Source organism: Pelophylax lessonae (assembly GCF_965119305.1).
Source record: "Pelophylax lessonae genome assembly, chromosome: 2".
In the NCBI taxonomy this organism is placed as follows: domain Eukaryota; kingdom Metazoa; phylum Chordata; class Amphibia; order Anura; family Ranidae; genus Pelophylax; species Pelophylax lessonae.
In genome coordinates, this window is record NC_138769.1 from 324,351 (window position 1) to 343,043 (window position 18,693).

General features: G+C 46.9%; 1 protein-coding gene and 1 long non-coding RNA gene across 3 annotated transcripts in view; both read right to left on the minus strand.

Annotated features, from left to right (window-relative positions):
- Positions 1–13,073: 13,073 nt before the first annotated feature.
- Positions 13,074–13,636, minus strand: LOC309545678. Its single transcript, XR_014224901.1, has 2 exons — positions 13,539–13,636; positions 13,074–13,369 (listed from the first exon to the last, which is right to left on the minus strand). It is a non-coding gene; the product is annotated as an uncharacterized lncRNA (long non-coding RNA).
- An 886-nt stretch (positions 13,637–14,522) lies between these two features.
- The window catches only part of PKNOX1 (PBX/knotted 1 homeobox 1), a 61,090-nt gene continuing 56,919 nt past the window's right edge, over positions 14,523–18,693 (minus strand). For both annotated transcript variants that reach the window (XM_082244952.1, XM_082244951.1), the window contains one exon: positions 14,523–14,992. In XM_082244952.1, coding sequence (XP_082101078.1) covers positions 14,781–14,992 — 212 coding nt within the window. In that variant the 3' untranslated portion in view covers positions 14,523–14,780. The remainder of the gene's footprint in view (positions 14,993–18,693) is intronic.

An 18,693-nucleotide genomic window follows, 5' to 3' on the forward strand; every position in this document is an offset into this window, starting at 1 on the left:
ATTATCTCCAAGGGTTAGAAAGGCTGGATTCATCTCTTTTTCATGGATAGTGTAGGACCCACTGATAATGGGGTACTCTGACGCAGTAGTGGGCTTGAGCACGATATGGCCATACGGTGGGACCAAACCCCCATTTTTATTTATGGATTGTCTTCAGATTTGGTAGCAATTTCTTTTGTATTTGCGCGCTATTCTTTTTTAAATATAAATGTAATGGTCCTGACTACACGCCATATGCTCAGAGGCTGGACTTGGGATGGGTAGTCATAGGAAATGCATGCTTGGATCAACCAAGAATTGACTCCTTTAAAACGTACGTGCGTGCAGATGGACGCACAACTTGCATTAAGCCCTGTCCTCATCACTATGAAGTGAAGGAGAAGTCTCCAGACCTCATACAACCACCTGACATCATTTCTCCCCTCTTTGCTGACAACTTGGGCAGATCAGTCTTTCACACAACCAAGGATGACGATAAAGTAGCCTTATCAGTAGAGGACAGAGTGTTTATCAAGATAATGGACAGTGAATTCTTTAAAGACGAAACCGATCACTGGGTTTCTCCATTACCCTTCTGGACCACCAGGGTAAGGCTCCCAGACAATTGGGAGCAAGCACTATCCAGATTTAAATCTCTTCAGCGTACCATGAACAGCAAGCCTGAGACGAGAGAACACATTGTCGCCTTTATGGATAAAATATTCCGTAACAACCACGCAGAACCAGCTCCATCCCTAAGAGAGAACAAAGAGTGCTGGTACCTGCCTTCATTTGGAGTGTATAATCCACAGAAACCTAATCAAATTAGGGTTGTTTTCGATTCAAGCGCCAAACATCAAGGTGTATCCCTTAATGATGTCCTTCTTACAGGTCCCAATCTGACGAATAACCTAGTGGGAGTGCTGATGAGGTTCAGGAAAGAGCTTGTCACCATCACCGCTGACATCGAACAGATGTTCCACTGTTTCGTAGTCAGAGAGGACCACCGGGATTTCCTCAGGTTTCTGTGGTACAAGAACAACGACACCAACGCAGAGGTGGTGGAGTACCGAATGAGGGTACACGTATTTGGAAATAGCCCTTCACCTGCCGTAGCGACGTACGGCCTTCGGAGAACTGCATTAGAGGGAGAATCAGAGTACGGTACAGACGCCAGAGACTTTGTAGAAAAGGACTTTTACGTGGACGATGGACTCAAATCTCTACCAACTGAGGAAGCGGCTATCGATCTGCTCAAAAGAACTCAAAGCATGCTGTACCAAGCTAAACTTAGACTACACAAAATTGCTTCAAACAGCCTGGCCGTAATGAGGGCCTTCGAGTCAGGTGATCATGCACCTGGATTCAAGGACATCAACCTGGGACTAGACAGTCCACCTGTCCAAAGGAGCTTAGGCCTCAGATGGGATCTCTCAGCTGACTCCTTTGGGTTTCAAATAAGCTGTGCAGACAAGCCGTTCACGAAACGTGGCGTACTATCAGTGGTGAACAGCCTATTCAATCCGCTGGGATTTGTAGCACCCATCACTATACAGGGTAAATCCTTACTGAGACAGCTTTCCGAAACCATCAAGGATTGAGATACCCCTCTTCCTTCTGATAAAGAGCAAAAATGGGAAGCCTGGAAGCAATCTTTGTGCGCTTTAGATGAGATCCGCATCCCAAGATGCTATATTAAAACCTCACTTACCTCTAGCGTAAAGAAGGAACTCCACGTATTCTCGGACGCCTCCACGGAGGCCATAGCAGCGGTTGCCTATCTGAAGGTGACAGACGCCAACATTCAAAGTCACATTGGATTCGTTTTTGGTAAGGCTAAGTTAGCCCCCATATAAAGTGGTTAGTAGAAGTATAGTTTTAATAGGTCTATGTGCGTGCCCTTCTTGCCTATGTGTGCTAGGCTGGCTTAACCAAAAACAGCATATAAACAAAATATTCTGTATAGACCACAGAAAAAAGTATGGTTATTAGTCAGCAATAATATGGCGGGCTCAATATATAGTGAACATAGACATTTATTAATAAAAAATTCTAAGGTTATGATTACAACCATGCAAGGTGAAATGTTGGTAAACACAATCAGTGTTCACACTGAGGGCAAGTTAAGGTCTGCAGGTCTTTGGATTATAGGTATGAAGAGACGTGTAGCCCAACTACTGCATGACTGTGTGCACTGTCGTAAAGCAAGAGGAAAACAGCTTCACTAACAAATGGCCGACTTGCCTGCGGATAGACTATGTACAGAACCGCCCTTCACCTACACTGGTCTGGACGTCTTTGGACCATGGATGGTGTCCGCACGTAGAACTCGTGGCGGTCATGCAAACAGTAAACGTTGGGCTGTGCTATTTACTTGCATGAGTGTGAGAGCCGTTCACATAGAGGTGATAGAATCTATGGACACATCCAGCCTCATTAATGCCTTAAGACTGTTCTTCGCAATCAGAGGACCAGTAAAACAGTTGAGGTCAGACCAAGGAAGTAACTTCATTGGAGCCTGTAGAGAAATGAATATCGACACTAAGCCTATTCAAGACCAGTTGGCGGAGAAAGGTTGCACCTGGATTTTTAATCCTCCTCATAGTTCCCATATGGGGAGAGAATGATCGGGATCTCACGCAACATCTTAAATTCTATGTTGATGGATGTAAACTCTTCAAGACTTACACACGAGACTCTTGTCACTCTTCTTGCTGAAGTTTCCGCTATCATCAATTCAAGACCCCTTGTGCTAGTGTCTATGGATCCTGAAACACCAGCCATACTGTCTCCAGCTATTCTACTTACCCAAAAAAACAGACGATATGATAATGCCTAGTGGGGAATTTACTCATGGGAATATCTACCAAAAACACTGGAAACGTGTACAACACCTGGCAGATTACTTCTGGAACAGATGGCGAAAAGAGTATCTCAATATTCTTCAAGGAAGGAGAAAATGGCAACATCAAAAACCAAACTTGAAAGAAGGATGACCGTATTGATGAAGGAGCAACAAACCGAAAGGATTGCCTGGCCTATGGGACTAATTACAAAGGTTTTTCCTAGCAAGGATGGCAAGGTCCGAAAGGTGGCGTTGAAGATCTTCAGGAAGGGTGAGCTTAAAAGGTTTGCAAGGCCAATTAACAAACTCATTTTAGTATTACCCATCGAGAACGTTCCTGAAGGATGAAAAGGACTGAACTTGAACTTCATGATTTACTCTACTACGAGTCAGGGAACCCGACTGTTATGTTTATTTCATTTTAACAGGTTGTATCATATTTTGTGGACATTCGTCATTGTGAAATCTCCAAAGGAAATTTCAGACGGGGAGTGTGCTGTTCTCCTTAGTTATTTGTACATTGCATTATTTATCTTTGTTTCTCCATGTTGTTCCTATGCATTGTTGTACTGCTGCCATCTGCTGGCCAGAATTTGCATGCCGCACGCCTTGTTCTTGTCAGTAAAGTTTATTGTATAATGGGCTTGGTTTTTTCACACTGTGTGTCTCACCGCACGCAGCAGCCATCTTCAGTTCATTAAGTGTGACTGGAAATTCTCCTCATTTTTGGACTTGTGAAAAGGCATCAGTTTTTGACCAGCAGTTAGCCTCAGGATAGACACCAACAGGACAGTATTGATACCACTACTACAGGACAGTATTGTATCACCGTCTATTGCTGTATCTGGATTGAATAAACCCACGTTTGATTTCATCCTCATGCCTAAGTCTGGATTCATCTAACCTGAGCATCTGCCGGTCCGGTCTGCCCCACTGCTTGGATACGAAGGTAGGAAGTCACACAGCTATTATCAGTTATACCTTCAATCGCCTTCATGTGGGGACAGAACAGGAGGAAGAAAAATGCTGACTTTGACCCTAAGAACACCAGGGACATGAAGGAGGATGATGGAGGAGGAACATGGCGGAGAGTGATGGAGGAGAATCATGGCGGAGGGTGATGGAGGAGGAACATCGCGGAGGGTGATGGAGGAGAAACATGGTGGAGGGTGATGGAGGAGCAACATGGCAGAGGGTGATGGAGGAAGACATCCTCATGGCTGGAAGAGACATTTCTTCTGAGAAATATTGTAGAGCGCTGGTCTCCAAACTGTGGCCATGGTGCCAAAAGTTTACTCCCATTGTTCCTGGCGCATTTTCTACCCCCACTGGCCAAATCCTGGACCTCTCAAAGTCTAAAGGACAGTGAACTGGCCCTTTGTTACATAGTTAGTGAGGTTGAAAAAAGACATCAGTCCATCCAGTTAAACCTATGATGTGTGTGTGTGTGTGTTTGCTGTTACCGTACATTGTATACCCCTGTATGTTGTACATTGTATACCCCTGTATGTTGTACATTGTATACCCCCTGTATGTTGTACATTGTATACCCCCTGTATGTTGTACATTGTATACCCCTGTATGTTGTACATTGTATACCCCCTGTATGTTGTACATTGTATACCCCCTGTATGTTGTACATTGTATACCCCTGTATGTTGTACATTGTATACCCCCTGTATGTTGTACATTGTATACCTCTGTATGTTGTACATTGTATACCCCTGTGTGTTGTGGTCTATAACCACTTAAGCCCCGGAAGATTTTACCCCCGTCCTGACCAGGGGGTATTTTGCGATTGCGTGACTTTAACGGACAATTGCGCGGTCATGCGACGCTGTACCTAAACAAATCTTTCTTTTGGTGGTATTTGATCACCTGTGCGATTTTTTGATCATGCGCTATAAACAAAAAAAGAGCGTCAATTTTGCAAAAATAGCAATATTTTTCACATTTTTTATATGAAATTCCCCCCCAAAAAAATGTAAAAATCTAATTTTTTTAACATTTTCGACCAATTTGTTTTATGCTACATATGTTTGGTAAAAAAAAAATTTTTGTTGTTTTTTTTTTAACTCGTAATGGCGGCGATCTGCGATTTTTTTGCGGTACTGCGACATTGCGGTGGACAGATCGGACCCTTGACTGACATTTTGACACTTTTGGGGGTACCAGTGACATTACTGCAGTAATCAGTGCTATAAATATGCACTGTCACTGTAAAAATGACACTGGCAGGGAAGGGGTTAACTTTATTGGAGAAGGAGGGGTTAAATGTATCCCTAGGGGCGTGCATCTTACTGTTATGGGATGTGGCTTGTTGTGTAACTACAGAGAAATACGATCCTACATAGCAGGATCGTATGATCTCTGCACTTACACAGGGGAGAATGACAGACGCCTTTGTTTACATTAGCCGCCTGCCTTTCTCCCTCTCCACCGGGAGATCGCGAGTGACCGGGCGGACATCGGGTCCGCCGGTCACACGCGCGGGGATCACAGTGAGCGAGCGGGGGCAGGAGCGCGCCTCCGGCAGCGCGCGCTCGCTTCCTATTGGCTCGCAGGTGAGTGACGTACCCATAAGTCACTTTGCTTGCAGGGGGCTGACCGCCGCAGTATATTTACTTGCGACGGTCAGCAAGCGGTTAAGGTGCCCATCTAATAGTTTTTGAAACTATCAATGCTCCCTGCTGATACCACTGCTTGTGGAAGAGAATTCCACATCCTTACCGCTCTGACAGTGAAGAACCCCTTACGTATTTTAGTGTTAAACCGCCTTTCCTCTAGTTTTAGTGAGTGGCCACGTGTCTTATTGTATTCCCTTTCTCTGAATAGTTTGTTCCTTATGCTATGGTCGCCAGTACAGTATTTGTACATTGATATCATATCCCCCCTCAATCGTCTCTTCTCCAGAGAGAATAAGTTCAGTGCTTGTAGTCTTTCCTCATAGCTGATGTCCTCCATTCCCCTAATTATTTTTGTTGCCCTTCTCTGGACTCTCTGCAGTTCCAGCACATCCTTCCTGAGGACCGGTGCCCAGAACTGGACAGTATACTCCAGATGTGGCCGGACCAGAGTCTTGTAGAGCGGGAGAATAATCTCTTTATTTCTGGAGTGAATCCCCTTTTTTATACATCCCAGTATTCTGTTGGCTTTGCTTGCGGCGGCTTGGCATTGCATGCCACTGCCAAGCCTGTTGTCTACCAGTACCCCCAGCTCCTTTTCCATTCTAGACTCACCCAGAGGTTCCCCCCCTAGTGAGTAGCTTGCTTTCTGGTTTCTGGCCCCCAAGTGCATTACTTTACATTTTTCAACATTAAACCTCATCTGCCATGCAGTTGCCCCCCTCCCCCCACCCCATCATTTTGTACAGGTCCGCTTGTAAGGTTTCCACATCCTGCATAGAAGATATTGGCAAGCTTAGTTTAGTATCATCCGCAAATACTGAGATTGTACTAGATATCCCCTCCTCTAGATCATTTATGAATAAATTAAACAGGATTGGCCTCAGGAGGGAACCCTGGGGGACCCCACTTTCCACACCCGCCCAATCTGAGTACTACCCATTAATCACCACCCTCTGGACTCTCCCCTGGAGCCAGTTCTCTATCCAGGTACTCACCCTATGGTCCATACCTACCTTCCTTAGTTTGTACAGTAAGCATTTGTGGGGAACGGTGTCAAAGGCCTTTGCAAAGTCCAGATACACCACATCCACAGACCTTCCTTTATCCAGATACACCACATCCACAGGCCTTCCTTTATCCAGATACACCCCATCCACAGGCCTTCCTTTATCCAGATACACCACATCCACAGGCCTTCCTTTATCCAGATACACCACATCCACAGGTCTTCCTTTATCCAGATACACCACATCCACAGACCTTCCTTTATCCAGATACACCACATCCACAGACCTTCCTTTATCTAGATACACCACATCCACATGCTTAACTTTATCCAGATACACCACATCCACATGCTTACCTTTATCCAGATACACCACATCCACAGGCCTTCCTTTATCCAGATACACCACATCCACAGACCTTCCTTTATCCAGATACACCACATCCACAGATCTTCCTTTATCCAGATACACCACATCCACAGGCTTTCCTTTATCCAGATACACCACATCCACAGACCTTCCTTTATCCAGATACACCACATCCACAGATCTTCCTTTATCCAGATACACCACATCCACAGGCCTTCCTTTATCCAGATACACCCCATCCACAGGCCTTCCTTTATCCAGATACACCACATCCACAGACCTTCCTTTATCCAGATACACCACATCCACAGACCTTCCTTTATCCAGATACACCACATCCACAGACCTTCCTTTATCCAGATACACCACATCCACAGGCCTTCCTTTATCCAGATACACCACATCCACAGGCCTTCCTTTATCTAGGTGGCAGCTCACTTCATCGTAGAAGGTTAATAGATTGGTTTGGCAAGAACGATTTTTCATGAATCCATGCTGATTACTATTAATAGCGTTTTTATTACTAAAGTCTTGTATGTGGTCCCTTAACATCCCCTCCAAAATCTTGCAGACTACTGATGTTAGGCTGACCGGCCTATAGTTACCCGGGATATATCTCTGCCCATTTTTAAATATTGGTACCGCGTTGGCTTTTTTCCAATCAGCTGGCACCATACCCGTCTGTAAACTATCCTTAAAGATAAAGAATAATGGTCTGGCAATCACCTGGCTGAGCTCTTTAAGAACCCTTGGGTGCAAGCCATCCGGTCCCGGTGATTTATTTATGTTAAGTGTGTTGTTTAGTTCGGCCTTACAAGCTGGGTTCATGTAGCCCCCCCCCCCGATTCTTTTGTGAAGACTGAAGAGAAGAAATTATTTAACACTTCCGCCTTTTCTCTGTCCTCAGTGGCCATTTTCCTTTGTCATCTTTTATGGGGCCAATGTGTTCTGGCCTCGCTTTCTTACTGTTTATATACTTAAAGAACTTCTTGGGGTTCTTTTTACTCTCTTCTGCTATATGTCTCTCGTGTTCTATTTTAGCCGCCCTGATTTCATCTTTACATTTCTTATTACACTCTTTGTAATGCTTGAATGCTGCCAATGACCCCTCAGCCTTGTATTTTTTGAAGGCCTTTTCTTTAGCACTAATATACATTTTTATGTTGGAGTTTAGCCACCCAGAGTTCAGTTTTGCTCTTTTCAATGTATTTCCCTTTGGAATGCACTGGCCGATCCCCTTGTTTAGTATGCTCTTGAAGCACTCCCATTTTTCCTCCGTGTTCTTTGTTCCCAGGGTTCTATCCTATTTGATATTTTCTAGCAGCGAGCGCAGTTTTGGGAAATTGGCTCTTTTGAAATTCAGCGTCCTTATATTGCCCTTGTGTTTCCTATTACTATGATTAATACTGAAACTAATTGACCTATGGTCACTGTTTCCTAAGTTGCCCCGTATTTCTATATCCGTGAGCAGGTCTGTATTGTTGGTAATCAGTAGGTCAAGAACCGCATTGTTTCTTGTCGGTGCATTCACCATCTGACCCATGAAATTATCCTGCAAAACATTTAGGAACTGCCGAGCCTTGGCTGAGTGTGCGGTTCCTTCTGCCCAGTCTATATCTGGATAATTAAAGTCCCCCATTATAATGACATTTCCCATCCTTGCTGCCAATCCTATCTGTAAAATGAGGTCCGCCTCCCCCTCCTCCCTCTGGTTGGGGGGCCTATAGCATACGCCCAATATTACCTTCCCCACCGTGCTTTCCCTTTGAAGTTCTACCCATAGGGATTCTGCCTCGTCCATAGCTCCATTATTAATATTATTCACTCATATTTACCTGTATACTGTTCTTAATATACAGACATACCCCTCCCCCTTTTTTACCTTCTCTATCCCTGTGATAAAGGGAATACCCCTGAATGGTCGCCATCCAGTCATGAGAGCTGTCAAATCAAGTCTCTGTTATCCCCACAAAATCTAAGTCCTCCTCAAACATCAGCAGCTCCAGCTCTCCCATCTTGTTGGCCAGGCTTCTGGCATTGGTATACAAACCTTGTAATTTTGATCGGTTACATATATCCTCGTTTGATGTTTTTAGGCTGCTCTCTTGATTTTTCCCCATACCCACCCTGGGTATAGGAGCTCCGAACACCCTACCACTAATGCCCCCATTTCTGCCCTCTGAAACTTGCTTTCCACTGGCTAATTCTACATCTGTACCCTCCCCCCGTCACCTAGTTTAAAAAGTTTGGCGCCCCCTGGTGTAGAGGATCAGATGGACATTAGATGTCTACATGGCTGAAATATGATGTTGAATAGTAGACATTGAATAAAATGGTTCTTGGGTGAGGAGACCTCGAGGACCCACTACACTAGAGAAGGAGAGCAGCCAGGCCGGACAGACAAGGAAGCCCCTCTATACTCCAGACTTCTTGTAGTGTTTGGGTGGGGGGGGGGGGCAGCGGAGTTCAGGAACAGAGGTCTATGGGATGAAAGCCACAATGGCAGTCCATTCAGTAGATGCCAAACCTTGGGAACTGATAGATTACAGGAATACCATAAGAGGAAGCTCCTTAGATATCTTCTACTATGAAAGAAACGAGGCTGAACACAGAAGAACAAAAAGAACCTTTATTGCCAAAACAGAAAACCAAAAATATTCTTCTAAACTGAACAGGAGCCGCTTCCTTCATGGAATAAACATTGTTTGGTGATTGTAGAAAAGCTGAGACTAATGACTACTGGCTATACCAGCTCAAACGTCTGCCAGCAGTGCATGTTTTCCCAACACCAGGTAAGGGCACAGCTACAGGAAACAGCAGTTCATCTCCCCAGGAAGTCTGTAAATTGGAAAAAACACCACTGTTGGCACCCATGAGGAGCTGTGAGGGGGTGGGCACCACCCATGAGTAGCTGAGTGCCACCTACAGCATCTCACAAAAGTAAGTACACCCCTCCCATTTCTGTAAATAGTTTATTCTATCTTTTCATGTGACAACACTGAAGAAATTACACTTTGCTACAATGTAAAGTAGTGAGTGTACAGCTTGTATAACAGTGTAAATTTACTGTCCCCTCAAAATAACTCAACATACAGCCATTAACCACTTGCCGACCGCCGCGCGACTATTTACTGCGGCGGTCAGCCCCTTACAGGCAAACCGACATAGGGCTACGTCGCTCGCCTACGAGCCTCTAGAGGGGGGAGCACGCGCCGCCGGAGGCGCGCTCCCGCCCCCGCTCGTTCACTAACATCCCCGCGCAAGTGACCGGCGGCTCCGATGTCCGCTGGTCACTCGCGATGCCGCCGGCCACTCGCGATCTTCCGCTGGAGAGGGAGAAAGGCAGGCGGCTGATATAAACAAAGCCGTCTGTCATTCTCCCTGGTGTAACTGCAGAGATCATGCGATCCTGCTATGTAGGATCGTATGTCTCTGTGGTTACATCACAAGCCACGCCCCCCCCCACAGTTATAAGCACGCCCCTAGGGATACATTGAACCCCTGCATCACCAATAAAGTTAACCCCTTCCCTGCCAGTGTCATTTTTACAGAAACAGTGCATATGTATAGCACTGATTACTGCAGTAATGTCACTGGTACCCCCAAAAGTGTCAAAAATGTCAGTCAGGGGTCCGATCTGTCCGCCGCAATGTCGCAGTCCCGCAAATAAAATTGCAGATCGCCGCCATTACTAGTAAAAAAAATAAAAAAAAACAATAAAAATGACATAAATCTTTCCCCTAGTTAGTAAACTTAATAACTTTTGGGCAAACCAATCAAAATACGCTTATTGCGATTTTTTTACCAAACATATGTAGCAGAAAACAAATTGGCCTAAAATGTTAAAAAATTTTGATTTTTACTTTTTTTTTGGAAATTTCATATAAAAAAATGGGAAAATTTTGTTATTTTTTCAAAATTGTCGCTCTTTTTTTGTTTATAGCGCAAAAAATAAAAATCGCATCAAATACCGCCAAAAGAAATCTCTATTTGTGGGGAAGAAAGGACATCAATTTAATTTAGGTACAGCGTCGCACGACCGCGCAATTGTCTGTTAAAGTCACGCAGTGCCGAATCGCAAAATAGGTCAGGAAGGGGGTAAAATCTTCCGGGGCTGAAGTGGTTAATGTCTAAACCGCTGGCAACAAAAGTGAGTACACCCCTAAGTGACAATGTCCAAATTGGGCCCAAAGTGTCAATATTTTGTGTGGCCACCATTATTTTCCAGCACTGCCTTAAATTAACCCTCTTGGGCATGGAGTTCACCAGAGCTTCACAGGTTGTCACTGGAATCCTCTTCCCCTCCTCCATGATGACATCACAGAGCTGGTGGATGTTAGAGACCTTGCTCTCCTCCACCTTCCGTTTGAAGATAGAATAGAATATTTACAAAAATGTGAGGGGTGTATTTACTTTTGTGAGATACTGTATGAGGAGCTGAGCACTGCCTGTGAGGAAGTGAGCACCAAAAAAGAGCTGAGCTCCACCCATGAGTAGCTGAGTGCCACCCATAAGGAGATGATCAGCACCTGTGAGAAGGTGAGCACCACTGACAAATGGCTGAGGAGCTGAGCACCACCCATGAGTAGCTGGGTGCCATTCATAAGGAGCTGATCACCACCGGTTAGTAGCCGAGTGCCACCCACAAGAAGCTGATTACCACCTGTGAGAAGGTGTGCACCATACATGAGTAGCTTAGTGCCAACCATAAGGAGCTGATCACCCTCTGTGAGGAGGTGAGCACAACTTATGAATGGCTGAGTGCAACCCATAAGGAGCTGATCACCTTCTGTGAGGAAGTGAGCACTACCCATAAGGAGCTAATCACCACCTATGAGGAGGTGAGCACCACTTACGAATGGCTGAGTGCCACCCAAAAGGAGCTGAGCTTCAGCCATGAGTAGCTTAGTGCCACCCATAAGGAGCTGAGCTCCACCCATGAGTAGCTGAGTGGCACCCATAAGAAGCTGAGCACCATCCACAAGTAGTTGAGTACCACCCATGAGGAGGTGAGCATCACTACGAATGGCTGAGTGCAACTCATAAGGAGCTGGGCATCGTCCATGAGTAGCTGAGTACCACCCATGAGTAGCTGAGTACCACCCATAAGGATCTGGGCTCCGCCTATTTAGAGCTTCATATATGACCTATCACTTCAGAACCGTCCTGTGCGCCATGATGGGAGAACTTCTCCAAGCAATAAAAAATATAATCATACATGAAAGTAGTGATGAAATATTAGCATGATATTGTGGTACTTGGTGTAGTCTGGGAATATGAGGAACGGACACATTATTTATCATCACTAGGAAGAGATGCTGTGCTCACTAAGACCGCCTCGGATTGGCCATGCCAGGAGACTGTGCTTCTTCTCAGGGCTGGTGAAGAGCAGTGAAGGGAAATCTCCTCACTATACCGCTCATGCTTCCAGCTGATTATAGAGCATCAGCTCTTACTTAGTAGTCAGACCTCTGCAGAGAGACCTCTGCTTCCACACAGAGAGCAAGGCTCCTTCTCTGCAGCATGCTGGCAGGAGACAGACCTTTCTACTCAGGCTGTGGCTGCTTTCTAAAGAAAACAAACTATAAGACTTTGCACACCTTTCTCGATGCCTCTGGATTTAATTTATTTGATTTAATCCGAAGGTTCAATTGGGCTTTTGGGCAGATTTTTATATCATTTTATTTATTATCTGTATAAAACATTTTACACTATAAAAAGGGTTACAAAACATCCATAACACTGAACGTGCAGCGAGCGCTTCTGCAGATTGACTAATTCAGGCCATCACATCCCTGGGGGTTGTCCCTCTTTCAGGACCTTCAGCTAGGTGGGTGTGGTCTGATCTCTCCTGCTATTCACAGCATAGCAGTAGATCAAGCTGGAGATGTAGCCTGAAGCTGCAATAAGTGGTGGCCATGAAAGAAAGCTCACTGATTTTTATCTCAGATCATAATAAATAATGAAAAATAAAATATACAGAAGAGCTCCGCCCTCCTTTTTACTGAACTCCGCCTCACTCCAGGCCCAGAGTCAGGGAAGAGATCCCCATCTTGGAAATATGGAGGTGAAATGTGTGCTTAGACCCCGTTCTTCAATCCTGGCAAGCCTGAAGAGCGACCGGTCTCCTTTCGGAGGTAAGTCTACCTCTCGCTTCGAATGCTGCCCTACAGAATCAGAGCGCCCCCACATGGGCAGTCCTACACAGGGCCAATCAGGATGCTGAAGCATCTCACGAGATCCACATCAATATTTAGAGAGTTTTCGGTTTTATTTTCACAACTCTACAAAAATACAGTTCTATCTGAGGAGTAAAATCGACATTTTGTTTTATTTCCCGATGCAGGGAACATATGTAGGAGGAAGCCAAAGTCCATACAAACCTTACACGTGGAGTGTCCATGTTGTGCGAAATGTAAGTACCCGAGTGTTCTATGGAGAGGCCTCTTCACATTACACTCAACACACGGAGGCCTGCGCACACCGGCGCTACAAGTTCATTAACAGAGTTCAGGAGTGAGCTGTCCCCTTCCCCCAATAGACTCTTCTACTGGTCAGGTGACCATCCAGCGGACTGGATACCAGGTAGTGACTCGAATCAGAGATCAGGAGTGGGCTTTCCCCCCCCCCATGGACCATCCAGCAGGCTCAAATCCATGTAGTGACTGGAATCAGAGATCAGGAGTGAGCCGTCCCCTTCCCCCCATGGACTCTTCTACTGGTCAGGTGATCATCCAGCGGGTTGCAATCCAGGTGGTGACTGGAATCAGAGATTAGGAGTGAGCCCTCCCCTTCCCCCCAATGGACTCTTCTACTCTTCTTGTTGGGTGATCATCCAGCGGGCTGGAATCCAGGTGGTGAGAGTTCAGGAGAGAATAATCCCCATCCCTTGATGGACACTTCTACTGGGATCCAGGTGTCGGGTGGGGTCTTACTGGTCTGGTGACAATCCAGCGAGCCGGGATCCAGGTGATGAGTGGGGTCAGAGTTCAGGAGAGAACAATCCCCGATCCCTTGATCCCTTCTACTGGGATCCAGGTGTCGGGTGGGGTCTTACTGGTCTGGTGACCATCCAGCGGGCTGGGATCCAGGTGATGAGTGGGGTCAGAGTTCAGGAGAGAACAATCCCCTATCCCTCGATCACTTCTACTGGGATCCAGGTGTCGGATGGGGTCTTACTGATCAGGTGACCATCAGGCAGGCCAAGATCTAGATGGTAAGTGGGGTCAGAGTTCAGGAGAAAACAATGCTCATCCCTCTATGGTCTCTTCTACTGGGATCCAGATGGTGGGTGGGGTCAGGTGACCCTCCAGCAGGCCAGGATTCAGATGCTGGGTGGGTTCTTACTGGTCAGATGACCATCCAGCGGGCCAAGATCCAGGTGGTTAGTGGGGTCAGAGTTCAGAAGAGAACAATCCCCATGTCTTGTAGGACTCTTCGACTGGGATTCAGATGGTGGGTGGGGTCTTATTGGTTAGGTGACCCTCCAGTTGGCTGGGATCCAGATGGTGAGTGGGGTCTTATTGGTCAGATGACCCTCCAGCGGGCCAGGATCCAGGTGGTTAATGGGGTCATAGTTCAGAAGAGAACAATCCCCATGCCTAGTAGGACTATTTAACTTGGATCCAGATGGTGAGTGGGGTCTTCCTGATCAGATGACCCTCCAGCGGGCCGGGATCCAGGTGGTGAAGTGGGGTCTTACTGATCAGATGACCCTCCAGCGGGCCAGGATCCAGGTGGTGAAGTGGGGGTCTTTTGGCACTGGGGGGACGAGGCTCACTCGGCAGTGAAATTCTTGGAAGCGACAGTCAGTTTTTTTTAAGGTGCAAATATTACGTCGCTGATTAAAGTAAAACGACTGGGCGGCACGTGGCCAGTGCGTCATTGTCAACACAATGTGTGTTTGGCACTGACAATACAAAGTGTGTGAGACGAGGTGCAGGTCCGTCCCCCTCATTGCAGCCCTCCTCCACTCAGCACCAGACCCCTAAGTTCCCCCGCACTGAGTCCCGTGTCCGTATCTTCCTGGTCTGTGTCTAGAGACTCGTCATCGCTCTGACCTCCCAACATCACCTGCTGGACCGCTAACGTGGCCCCATCCGAGGTCAGCGACTGCAGACTGTCTGTGCCCAGAGCGCCGGGAGAGGACAGCGTCACCTCTGTACCTGTAAGAGAAGAAATCCCAGAATGAGAGCAGAGAACAGAAATCACAAAACTTACCCTAATCCATTCCATGGAGTTCACTGAGGGACGCTGGAATTCAGAGACGTTTGGGTTATGCTGCCACCTTCTGGACGATTTGGACACACAAAGTGGCCAGCCCAGTGTAACCACTTCAACCCCGGGCCAATCCCGACACCTCTCACATTCATGTAAAAATATACATTTTTTTGCTAGAAAATTACTTAGAACTCATAAATATTATATACAGTGCCTGGAAAAAGTATTCACACCCCCTGAAATTTCCCACATTTTGTCATGTGACAACCAAAACCGTAAATGTATTTTATTGGGATTTTCTATGATAGACCGACACAAAGTGGCCATAATTGTGAAGTGGAAGGAAAATTATAAATGATACAAATAAATCTGTGAAAAGTGTGGCTGCATTTGTGTTCACCCCCCGGAGTCAATACTTTGTAGCTCCGCCTTTCCCTGCAATTACAGCTGCAAGTCTTTTTGGGGATGTCTCTACCAGCTTTGTACATCTAGAGAGGACATTTCTGCCCATTCTTCTTTGCAGAATATCTCATCTCTGTCAGATTGGATGGAGAGCGTCTGTGAACAGCAATTTTCAAGTCTTGCCACAGATTCTCAATGTGATTTAGGTCTGGACTGTGACTGGGCCATTCTAACACATGAAACCATTCCATTGTAGCTCTGGCTGGATGTTTCGGGTCGTTGTCCTGCTGGAAGGTGAACCTCCGCCCCAGTCTCAAGTCTTTTCTTCTAAGATTGTCCTGTATTTGGCTCCATCCATCTTCCCATCAACTCTGACCAGCTTCCCTGTCCCTGCTGAAGAAAACCATCCCCACAACATGATGCTGCCACCACCATGTTTCACAGTGGGGATGGTGTGTTCAGGGTGATGTGCAGTGTTAGTTTTCCCCCACACATAGCGTTTTGGTTGAATTTTGGTCTCCTCTGAGCAGAGCTCCTCCCCCACATGTTTGCTCCTCCCCCACACATTTGCTCCTCCCCCACATGGCTTCTCCCAAACTGCAAACAGGACTTCTTATGTCTTTCTTCCACCAATGGCTTTCTTCTTCTCACTCTTCCATAAAGGGCAGATTTGTGGAGCGCACGACTAATAGTTGTCCTGTGGACAGATTCTCCCCCCTGAGCTGTGGATCTCTGCAGCTCCTCCAGAGTTCCCATGAGCCTCTTGGCTGCTTCTCTGATGAATGTTCTCCTTACCCGGCCGGTCAGTTTAGGTGGACGGCCATGTCTTGGTAGGGGCCCGGCCGGTCAGTTTAGGTGGACGGCCATGTCTTGGTAGGGTTGCCCGGCCGGTCAGTTTAGGTGGACGGCCATGTCTTGGTAGAGACCCGGCCGGTCAGTTTAGGTGGACGGCCATGTCTTGGTAGGGGCCCAGCCAGTCAGTTTAGGTGGACGGCCATGTCTTGGTAGGGTTGCCCGGCCGGTCAGTTTAGGGGGACGGCCATGTCTTGGTAGAGACCCGGCCGGTCAGTTTAGGTGGACGGACATGTCTTGGTAGGGGCCCAGCCAGTCAGTTTGGGTGGATGGCCATGTCTTGGTAGGGGCCTGGCCGGTCAGTTTAGGTGGATGGCCATGTCTTGGTAGAGACCCGGCCGGTCAGTTTAGGTGGACGGCCATGTCTTGGTAGGGGCCTGGCCAGTCAGTTTGGGTGGATGGCCATGTCTTGGTAGGGGCCCGGCCGGTCAGTTTAGGTGGACGGCCATGTCTTGGTAGGGGCCTGGCCGGTCAGTTTAGGTGGACGGCCATGTCTTGGTAGGGGCCTGGCCGGTCAGTTTAGGTGGACGGCCATGTCTTGGTAGGGGCCTTGCCGGTCAGTTTAGGTGGACGGTCATGTCTTGGTAGGGGCCCGGCAGGTCAGTTTAGGTGGACAGCCATGTCTTGGTAGGGGCCCGGCCGGTCAGTTTAGGTGGATGGCTATGTCTTGGTAGGGGTCCGGCCGGTCAGTTTAGGTGGATGGCCATGTCTTGGTAGGGGCCTTGCCGGTCAGTTTAGGTGGACAGTCATGTCTTGGTAGGGGCCCGGCAGGTCAGTTTAGGTGGACGGCCATGTCTTGGTAGGGGCCCGGCCGATCAGTTTAGGTGGATGGCCATGTCTTGGTAGGGGTCCGGCCGGTCAGTTTAGGTGGATGGCCATGTCTTGGTAGGTTTGCCTAGCCGGTCAGTTTAGGTGGACGGCCATGTCTTGGTAGGGGCCCGGCCGGTCAGTTTAGGTGGACGGCCATGTCTTGGTAGGGTTGCAGTTGGGCCATACTCTTTCCATTTTCCCATGATGGATTGATCAGCGCTCCGTGAGATGGTCAAAGCTTGGGAGATTTTTTTATAACCTAACCCTGCTTTACACTTCTCCACAGCTTTATCCCTGACCTGTCTGGGGGGTTCCTTGGCCTTCATGATGCTGTTTGTTCACTAAGATTCTCTAACAAACCTCTGAGGGCTTCACAGAACAGCTGTATTTATACTGAGATTACATTACACACAGGGGGACTCTATTTACTAATTAGGTGACTTCTGATGGCAATTGGACCCACTAGATTTTAGTTAGGGGTATCGGAGTAAAGGGGGGTGAATACAAATGCAGCCACACTTTTCACAGATTTATTTGTACCATTTATCATTTTCCTTCCTCTTCACAATTATGGCCGCTTTGTGTCGGTCTATCACATAAAATCCCAATACAATTTATTTACATTTTTGGTTGTAACATGAGAAAATGTGGGAAATTTCAGGGGGTGTGAATACTTTTTTTAGCAGAGGCCCTGGAGAATTAAATGGTGGGAGCTGCAATTTATGTCACATGATAAATGTGCAGTGGTTTTTCAGATGAAATAAAAAAAAAATATATATATATATAGTTTAATGAATTGTATTGTGCAGCCAGTATTTTGTATAATATAAAAGATGATGTCACAGCGAGTAATGAGATACCAAACATGTCACACTTCCAATGGAACTTCCACTTTATGTATTCTAACCCCCTGACATGCCACATTTGGCATGTCATTTTTTGGGGGGGGGAGTGGGTACCTAGTTTTGACAGGTACCCGCTCCCACTTCCGCTCGGATCGCCGCGGCGCCCTGAACGGAAGTTCTCCTCTCCCCCTCCCTCCCTGCAATCTTCTGGGACATGTCAGAGGTCCCAGAAGATTGCCGGCCAATCATGACGCGCAGCGCGACTCGCGCATGCGCAGTGGGTACCCGGCTGTGAAGCCGCAAACTGTCACAGCCGGGTGCCCACAGCAGTGATGCCGGCGCCGAGGGAGAGGATCGAGGCTTCGGGCGGGCCGCATCGCTGGACCATTGGACAGGTGAGTGAAATGGCTGGAACTCCGCTTTAATATTGAACACCCGTGGATTGGTGGCAAACTACGATCAGGAGGTCCGGTGATAGAATCATTGCTCCCACCGCACATATGTGGTGTGATCACAGGTAACATATGCATGCGGGACTTGGGTATGTGTTCGCATTAACACGGGGGGAGGGGAGCGTTTTACTTTTTTTTTTTTTTTTTTTTTTATTAAAACCTTTTTTTTAATCAACATTATTGCTATCACAAGGGATTAACAACATTCTTTTTAATAGCATGGGCTGTGACAGGTCCTCTTTACAGAGAGATCTGGGGTCTATTGGACCCCAGATCTCTCCTCTG